The 10,138-nt window shown below is 37.4% G+C and overlaps 1 protein-coding gene across 1 annotated transcript; it reads left to right on the forward strand.

The window, feature by feature from the left end:
- On the forward strand, positions 818-9,279 carry LOC109842396 (two pore potassium channel c-like). Its single transcript, XM_020411277.1, has 4 exons — positions 818-822; positions 1,394-1,754; positions 2,651-2,988; positions 8,885-9,279. The coding sequence occupies exons 1-4, from the start codon at positions 818-820 to the stop codon at positions 9,033-9,035; spliced, it is 855 nt and encodes a 284-aa protein (XP_020266866.1). The 3' UTR covers positions 9,036-9,279.

The raw sequence follows: 10,138 nt of genomic DNA on the forward strand, positions 1-10,138 counted from the left end.
ATAATAAAACGTTTGAATGAATATCTCTTATTAATATTTATAATTATAGCTCCAAAGAGCTGCATCTTTCCAAAATCCCAAATCTCAACACGCACCGAAAATCTCGGTCAGACTGCAGCACGTCATGCCGTGTCCCGTACTCCCCCTTTGAAATGCCCAAACAAAACTCAATAATAAACTGTATAAATCCAAACCCCAAAAGCTCCCTTCTTCTTTCCCCTCTAAAATCCCCTCTCCCTTCTTCTCCTCCCAACCTCAAACATCCACCATGAAAATTTTCCTCCTCTCCCCGAAAACTTGGAACTGAGCGAAAAATTAAAAAAAAAAGGTTAAATTAAATTAAAAAGAAAAAGAAAAATGGAGAAAGAGCCTCTTCTCTTCTCCCCAAGCTCCCCCAAATCCCCCACTTCCTCCCTCATCAGAAAACACTTCCTCTCCACTTCCCCTTCCTCCCCTCTCTGCCCTCTCCCCGAACACAACGAGATCTCCGTCCCCATCTCCTCCTCCTCCTCCGCCCAATCCCCCGCCGCCTCCTTCAAAGACCGCCTCATCTTCGGCGACCCCACCAAGTCTTCCGAAAACAACTGCTGACTCCCTCCCCCTCTTCCGAAAACTCATTTTGCACGAGATCCTCCTAGATTTTAGATCTCTTTGAAGGGAAAAAAACCCAATGTGATCTCGCCTCAACCTCCACTCTGATTATTCGACCAAACCCACATTGAAATATTCATCATCATTCTTGATGTTGCAAGTTTTCTCTCGATGTTTACACTCTCCTCGTACAATGTAAATAGAATATGTTGTGCTATTCTATCCGATGAGGTACTAAACAAGTCTTCATACATACAAAATTTAACAACAAAATCCTTGCATCAAAGCGTGTTATATCAGTTCATTAGTTGATTTTATCAAAAAATTTTGAGAAAATTTGAAAGAACATGCTAACATATCAAAATTGGCTAGATATTAGAAAAACCCCTAAGTTTGGATGATTATCTGATAACCCTCTTTGAAAATATTAGTAAACCCACTTATGTTTTGGGGTTATCAGAAAATTCCCTTTAAATTTGAGATTTTATCAAAAAAACTCCCCAATGACGATACTTTTAGGGGGGCGGGGGTTCTAATAAAATCTCAAAATTGAAGGGGTTTTCTAACAAATCCTTAAATTTGAAGGGGTAGTTTTCCGATGATCCCTATGCTTAAGGAGGATTAATGGATATTTTGAAAGTTATAGAATGTTATTTGGTAATCTCCAAAGTTAGGGGGAGTTTTGTTATATTTTACCTGGACCACTGCAGGGTGATCGCGATGAGTGTAGCTCTTCCATTTCTTCAAAACGTCATACTCTTCAGCATTGATATCTAAATGGCCACCACAAACATAACCTCAGCTACGCCTTCCTCCTCCTGTCCCTCTACCTCGTCCTCGGCGTCGTCGTTTACTCGCTCTTCTCCTCCCACTTCGCCTCCGCAGCTACTCACCCCGTCGTCGACGCCCTCTACTTCTGTATCGTCACAATGTGCACTATTGGGTACGGGGACATCACGCCGACGACCCCTTTCTCCAAGCTCTTCTCCGTCACCTTTGTTCTTTTTGGATTCGGATTCATTGATATACTTTTGTCGTCTATGGTCTCGTACGTTCTTGACCTTCAAGAATCTCTCCTCCTCTCCTCCAGCACTCACTCTGCGACCCAACGCCGCAATTATCTCGTCGACGTTAAGAAGGGCCGGATGCGGATCCGAATGAAGGTCAGAACATGCCCATTTTTTTTTTCTTTTTTTTAAAGAAAGAAAGAAAGATTGTTAATTAATCCATTGACGTCCTTTCATTTAAATTGTGAAAACTTTGAAGAATTTCGTATAGAATCGCGACGAGATGATATTAAGGCGTAGGTTTTTTTGTGTTACAAGTTTTTTAATTCGACTTCGAGATTGAATGGGAGGGGCAGATTTTCACATGTCCAGCTGGGTTTTCAATTTTTTATGTTGCTTTTTAAGAGATCTTGCAATTGGATTCCGAATGAGGTGGGGAAGACAAGAGGAGGAGCAAGAGAAGAAGATTGAAAAGAGGGGTAAGAGTAAGATTCTAGTTTTAGGTTTCAATCGAATAGAATTTAATTGTAACTCTAAATGATAATATTAAAAATTAGGGAAAATCGAGGATATTTTGGTCAAAAAACATGATGAAGCAGACCATTAATTACAGATGGGAGTCAAACAAATTCTTATTGATCAACTGAAACGTAGATTATTTTTAGGAAGAACAAAGCTAGTTTGAGATTTATTGACAGTAAAAAGTGTTAATTGAACATAAACTCTTGTAACATTGCATTGCGCCACTTATTGCCTTTTAAATTTTATATCGGCAGAGAGACCCTGGAACTAAATTGAATGCCGCTGATCCAATTGAGAGAAGGCGTGGATGAGGATGACATTCAGTTGAGTGCAGGGGATCTGTCAATATCAAACATAAAAGGATCTAGCTGCCACCTGACTAAGTCTTATGTGCGATTGATGCTAATAAAACAAGATGTATATATGTTGTGATGAAGAGGTGAAAAAAAGCTAGAAATTCATTGGTATCTATATGTTTATTGCTCTTTTCTTTTTTAATTTGAAAACATGCTCATTCTGTTTCTCTATAGGTCGGACTCGCACTAGCTGTTGTATTTCTCTGCATTGGGCTAGGGACTGCCGTGCTGAGGTTTGTCGAGGCGCTTGGGTGGTTGGATTCCTTCTATTTGTCAGTGATGTCGGTGACTACGGTTGGTTACGGGGATCGGGCGTTTAAGACGATGCCCGGGAGATTGTTTGCATCGGTTTGGTTGTTGGTGTCGACGCTGGCAGTGGCTAGAGCATTCTTGTATTTGGCAGAGGCGAGGATTGATAAGAGACATAGGAAGATTGCTAAATGGGTTTTGGCTAGGAATTTGACTGTGTCGGAGTTTCTTGCCGCAGATATGGATCATAATGGATTTGTGAGGTGAGTAATTGATCTTTTTTGCTCTTAAAATTATAGATTATCTTTCAAAAAAGGTAAAATTGCATAGTTCCAAAGTTCCACTGAAAATAAAATGGTTAAGGGGCTGTTTGGTAACGATTTTTTTAGGGTGAAAACAGGGGAAAGCCTGCCACAGTGTCCCATCTGTGGCAGGTTTCACCCCAAATCGCCCCAAAAAATGGCGTTTTGGGGTGATTTCTGACAGAAAACAGGGGCTGTGTCAGGGATTCACCAAAAAAAATTGGAACCAAACGGGCCCTAACTGTGCATCAACCCCATGTACTATCGCTCTTTTGGACCTACTGTCGATGTAGTTTCCTGTTTTGCAGATAGACACTTGAATTAATTTTTTTTACTCTTTTACCCTCAGATAGACTCACTAATTTCACCCTGGCAATATACATTAAAACTCCACCAAGAGTCCATGTGCAATTTACTTAAAATAAAATGAATAATGTGCTCAAATGGCATACGAATCTATAAATCTTATTCTACGAACAAGATGTTTAAGATTGTTATATAAAACCTTGCCATTTAAGATTGTTATGTGCCATTTAAGATTGTTATGTAAAACCTAGGTACTGTTTATTTCTTCCTGTTCAAATTGGGGATAGTTGGAAGGGTGTTGTTGCATAAAGATCTTATCCGTTTCTATGAGCTACGGACTCACCTTTTAAGAGAAATCAATTTTTATAAGATATACTTGATATCCCACTCTTAGATGGGAGGAGCAATTCATAGCAAGAGTAGGCAAGTGGACAGCTTCATTGTTTATATTTGTTATCCATTAGCGTCGGCTGGAGGTTAATTACAAAAGAAAGGGAGGAAGAACACTTAGAAGGTTAGACCCTGAAAAATTTTGCCCTCAATTATATCCAACCATGAAAAGGTTCCTGCGTGCCTTTATTTAGAGGTTTAGATTTCAAACATTAGGGGGCCAAGTCCTGTTTGTTCAATCATATCTTGCTCCAAAATTAGGAGACCATCAAGTGCAAACTTTGAACATGAGAGGGAGCAACAACAATTCAAATATTTTATTTGAGATGGAACTGATATTATGTTGGCACTTCTTATCAACGTTACACCCCTATGGATGATTGTTTAGTCAGGCAACTTTTTATGAGCTTTCATGAAAGTAATAGATGATAACTATTGAATATGATACTTGGTTATATTGGAGGCTACATTATTCCAGAGCAGACACTTAACATTCCTAATATTTCCATTGACTGTGCAGTGTTGCATCTTTATTGTCTGTAGCATTCATAATATCTGTTGGTATAGCTGTATACCTTTTATTTATTCCGAGCCAACCACCTGCTTGAGTCTTTAGTAGTAATGACACTCCCCAGAATCTTAGGTTCACCACCATTTAGACAATCTTGACCTATAAAATCTGGTATTTAATTTTTTTCCCCTTTATCAAAAGACACTGAACCCTTCTTGAGAGTTCTGTTCATGCAATTGTAAATGGTGGGCTGCAATTTTCTGGCTAGCTAATACTGTGAGCTTTATGCATAGAGTGGCACTAGAGGCACACCATTGGACACAATCCCAACCACACCCCCTCACCTGCTACAGTGCAGGGGCCCCACATGGGATTTTTTTTTAAAATCCCATGTGGGGCCCCTGCACTGTAGCAGGTGAGGGGGTGTGGTTGGGATTGTGTCCAATGGTGTGCCTCTAGTGCCACTCTATGCATAAAGCTCACAGTATTAGCTAGCCAGAAAATTGCAGCCCACCATTTACAATTGCATGAACAGAACTCTCAAGAAGGGTTCAGTGTCTTTTGATAAAGGGGAAAAAAATTAAATACCAGATTTTATAGGTCAAGATTGTCTAAATGGTGGTGAACCTAAGATTCTGGGGAGTGTCATTACTACTAAAGACTCAAGCAGGTGGTTGGCTCGGAATAAATAAAAGGTATACAGCTATACCAACAGATATTATGAATGCTACAGACAATAAAGATGCAACACTGCACAGTCAATGGAAATATTAGGAATGTTAAGTGTCTGCTCTGGAATAATGTAGCCTCCAATATAACCAAGTATCATATTCAATAGTTATCATCTATTACTTTCATGAAAGCTCATAAAAAGTTGCCTGACTAAACAATCATCCATAGGGGTGTAACGTTGATAAGAAGTGCCAACATAATATCAGTTCCATCTCAAATAAAATATTTGAATTGTTGTTGCTCCCTCTCATGTTCAAAGTTTGCACTTGATGGTCTCCTAATTTTGGAGCAAGATATGATTGAACAAACAGGACTTGGCCCCCTAATGTTTGAAATCTAAACCTCTAAATAAAGGCACGCAGGAACCTTTTCATGGTTGGATATAATTGAGGGCAAAATTTTTCAGGGTCTAACCTTCTAAGTGTTCTTCCTCCCTTTCTTTTGTAATTAACCTCCAGCCGACGCTAATGGATAACAAATATAAACAATGAAGCTGTCCACTTGCCTACTCTTGCTATGAATTGCTCCTCCATAATGAGCTGGCCATCATTAATGATGGCCAGCTCATTATGTAATAGGAGGGGAACACCTCACCTGTCATGAACTCATTCAATTTTACCTCTTTGCTCAACAATTGTTCCCTACCTTAGATCCAAAACGCAACAATAAGCCAGCTGAACTCCTCCACTTTTATCCACTTCCCACCTTTCCCCTATATATACGCACCTCTTCATAGTTATGAAGATCAACAAAAATCAAAAGAAAATGTCCTTTCTCGAAAGATTACCTCATTTACAGTAACAAGTAAAGACTACTATATTATGCAACTCTTCTTCAAAAATCTAGACCCTATTGCATTGACTCGACAACAAGGAGCTAGCAGTGGGCAGCATTCCAAGTCCTCACCTTTTTGTACAACTATACGAGAGAGATCAATGTTGATGACTCCCGGTGAGATCTGCCAGTTTAATCTTCCCACAATTCCCTGTGTCGAGCCGATCAAACTGTTCACAAATTTGTAGAATGTCTTTTTCTGCAATTTTACCCATCACTTTGAGCTTGTATATTACAAACTCAGATTTACTGCACAACATAAAAAATAAGAAGAAGATTTAGATCCAAATACAAATGATCCAAGCTAGCATATTGCAACATAGAAGTTAAAGAGCATATCTTCTTGTACTAAGATACTTAAAGATAAGTTCGCCTACTATATTTACCTACTTTGTACTGCAATTAGGGGCCTAAATACATATTCAGAACTCGAACCCGCTCTATACCCAAATCTTTTTGAGCAAATGTGACTAGTAAAAGTCAATATTTGTATCATTTAATATATGCTCCCTCTACTATTTGTTCTACATATTATATTACTAACACATATATGCAATAAAAACAATATGTGACTAATGCTCTATGACTTGTTAGTGTACTCTCTTACAATTTGATGTTATAAGCATCAAATATGACGAGTTTATTTAGAAATTGTTATTTCTTAGAATTATTTAGAACACTATTTTTATGTATGAGTCTAATATCAGTATATCAAATTCAAATAGCGATCACTATTTTTTGATTCAAGTTATGACACTACTATATCTGCTTGCTATTTACACCCTAACTACAATCCAAATTGTTTTAATCTTTGGATATTTGTCAGTGTCGCATTTACCGAAGAAGTCTGGCAAGCAACTAATTTGAAGTATGTAAGAATTGATAAGCTTTAGCATAACCGTTACACAATAATATCTCTAGTGTATGTCCACCATTCGCCGTGTCTGACCCGGCCACAACGGGGGAGCAGGCGATCAGTAGGGATGCTTGCTTCTCTGGCTTTTTGGATTCTTTGGGATTTTTGTGCACAGATAGAGTCCTCTTACGAACTTGCATACAGTTTTTTGTGTTAAACTATACTGTTGTGGGCTGTTAACTTTTCTCCTCATTGTATATTCTTTTGTATATCCATGGGTGATTTTGCTTTGCTCAGTTATTGTGTAGAGTGACGACATAGGTCCGCTCCTCTACCAATTTAGGAACTATCGTTAAATCACTTCTAGATATAAATATATGTAAATACTCTAACTTCTTAATTTTATACAATGATAGGGCGTCTTGCGCTATTTTTACTTCAAAAAAACAATATCTCTAGTTTGTCATACTGAGTCTGTTCTTCTATTTATTAAGGTCATATCATGTATATATCAAATCATTCATTATAAATTGTTGTTATCCTCCCAAATTACTAAATTGTTAGCTCAGGACCGCTAGAGCTGACAATACTAGATATTTAATCCATTAAGAAATTGTCCATAGCTTCCAATACTGCATGCCATTCTATTCTTTTATCCTATGTTCTTAAAAAAAATTAAAACAATTTGTGAGAGACTCTGCTACAGTGAGATTATATGCATAAAAGAAACACTAGAGGCACACCCTTGGACACAATCCCAACCACACCCCCTCACCTGCTACAGTGCAGGGGCCCCACATGGGATTTTTTTTTAAAATCCCATGTGGGGCCCCTGCACTGTAGCAGGTGAGGGGGTGTGGTTGGGATTGTGTCCAAGGGTGTGCCTCTAGTGTTTCTTTTATGCATATAATCTCACTGTAGCAGAGTCTCTCACAAATTGTTTTAATTTTTTTTAAGAACATAGGATAAAAGAATAGAATGGCATGCAGTATTGGAAGCTATGGACAATTTCTTAATGGATTAAATATCTAGTATTGTCAGCTCTAGCGGTCCTGAGCTAACAATTTAGTAATTTGGGAGGATAACAACAATTTATAATGAATGATTTGATATATACATGATATGACCTTAATAAATAGAAGAACAGACTCAGTATGACAAACTAGAGATATTGTTTTTTTGAAGTAAAAATAGCGCAAGACGCCCTATCATTGTATAAAATTAAGAAGTTAGAGTATTTACATATATTTATATCTAGAAGTGATTTAACGATAGTTCCTAAATTGGTAGAGGAGCGGACCTATGTCGTCACTCTACACAATAACTGAGCAAAGCAAAATCACCCATGGATATACAAAAGAATATACAATGAGGAGAAAAGTTAACAGCCCACAACAGTATAGTTTAACACAAAAAACTGTATGCAAGTTCGTAAGAGGACTCTATCTGTGCACAAAAATCCCAAAGAATCCAAAAAGCCAGAGAAGCAAGCATCCCTACTGATCGCCTGCTCCCCCGTTGTGGCCGGGTCAGACACGGCGAATGGTGGACATACACTAGAGATATTATTGTGTAACGGTTATGCTAAAGCTTATCAATTCTTACATACTTCAAATTAGTTGCTTGCCAGACTTCTTCGGTAAATGCGACACTGACAAATATCCAAAGATTAAAACAATTTGGATTGTAGTTAGGGTGTAAATAGCAAGCAGATATAGTAGTGTCATAACTTGAATCAAAAAATAGTGATCGCTATTTGAATTTGATATACTGATATTAGACTCATACATAAAAATAGTGTTCTAAATAATTCTAAGAAATAACAATTTCTAAATAAACTCGTCATATTTGATGCTTATAACATCAAATTGTAAGAGAGTACACTAACAAGTCATAGAGCATTAGTCACATATTGTTTTTATTGCATATATGTGTTAGTAATATAATATGTAGAACAAATAGTAGAGGGAGCATATATTAAATGATACAAATATTGACTTTTACTAGTCACATTTGCTCAAAAAGATTTGGGTATAGAGCGGGTTCGAGTTCTGAATATGTATTTAGGCCCCTAATTGCAGTACAAAGTAGGTAAATATAGTAGGCGAACTTATCTTTAAGTATCTTAGTACAAGAAGATATGCTCTTTAACTTCTATGTTGCAATATGCTAGCTTGGATCATTTGTATTTGGATCTAAATCTTCTTCTTATTTTTTATGTTGTGCAGTAAATCTGAGTTTGTAATATACAAGCTCAAAGTGATGGGTAAAATTGCAGAAAAAGACATTCTACAAATTTGTGAACAGTTTGATCGGCTCGACACAGGGAATTGTGGGAAGATTAAACTGGCAGATCTCACCGGGAGTCATCAACATTGATCTCTCTCGTATAGTTGTACAAAAAGGTGAGGACTTGGAATGCTGCCCACTGCTAGCTCCTTGTTGTCGAGTCAATGCAATAGGGTCTAGATTTTTGAAGAAGAGTTGCATAATATAGTAGTCTTTACTTGTTACTGTAAATGAGGTAATCTTTCGAGAAAGGACATTTTCTTTTGATTTTTGTTGATCTTCATAACTATGAAGAGGTGCGTATATATAGGGGAAAGGTGGGAAGTGGATAAAAGTGGAGGAGTTCAGCTGGCTTATTGTTGCGTTTTGGATCTAAGGTAGGGAACAATTGTTGAGCAAAGAGGTAAAATTGAATGAGTTCATGACAGGTGAGGTGTTCCCCTCCTATTACATAATGAGCTGGCCATCATTAATGATGGCCAGCTCATTATGCAATATGAGGGAGACACCTCACCGGTCCCCCCGATTGGTCCCATATTTTGGGTTCCTATAGCAAAGCTCATAAAATCGAATATTGAGCGCTGAATTAAATTATTATTATTGTTATTTTAATCAAGAACTTGGAGGGAAGTATAGCCGCCGTGGCTTGTTTGATATTAGCTTTGCAAAAGCCGAATTAAAAGGGAACGAATTATTGATGCACACCGTGTTAAATTTTTAGCAATAACCTATTACCCAAGCCGTATTGCAAACCATATTATTATTACATGAACAATGGACCAACGATATCTTTGTTGTCACCAATCTCCAATTTTCCATCGGCCTTTAAAAATGAGAAAGAAATGTAAGTTCTCTTAAGGAATCATTCTCACAACCAAAATATACTTAATGTGAAATACTAAAGCTTAAGTAGTGTGTGTGAAAACAATAAGTAAAATGAAAATTAAACTCAAGTAAATCTAGCTTATATATGATAATCAAAATATAAATTAGCTAGAGAATGAGTTTAGAAAAACTTCTCTAAACAAAGATATGTAGATATAGAGATTTGAGGTTGAACTCCTCAAATTCGAAATTGAAAGCATTCTCTTTGTAAAATTCTTTTTGCATAAACCAAACCGTACTTAAACTCTTGAAACAAACTGTCAAAAAACTCAGTTAAACATCCATGAAAAAGAAACGAGCCTTGAGGG

Source organism: Asparagus officinalis, chromosome 5 (assembly GCF_001876935.1).
Source record: "Asparagus officinalis chromosome 5, Aspof.V1, whole genome shotgun sequence".
Lineage (NCBI taxonomy): Eukaryota > Viridiplantae > Streptophyta > Magnoliopsida > Asparagales > Asparagaceae > Asparagus > Asparagus officinalis.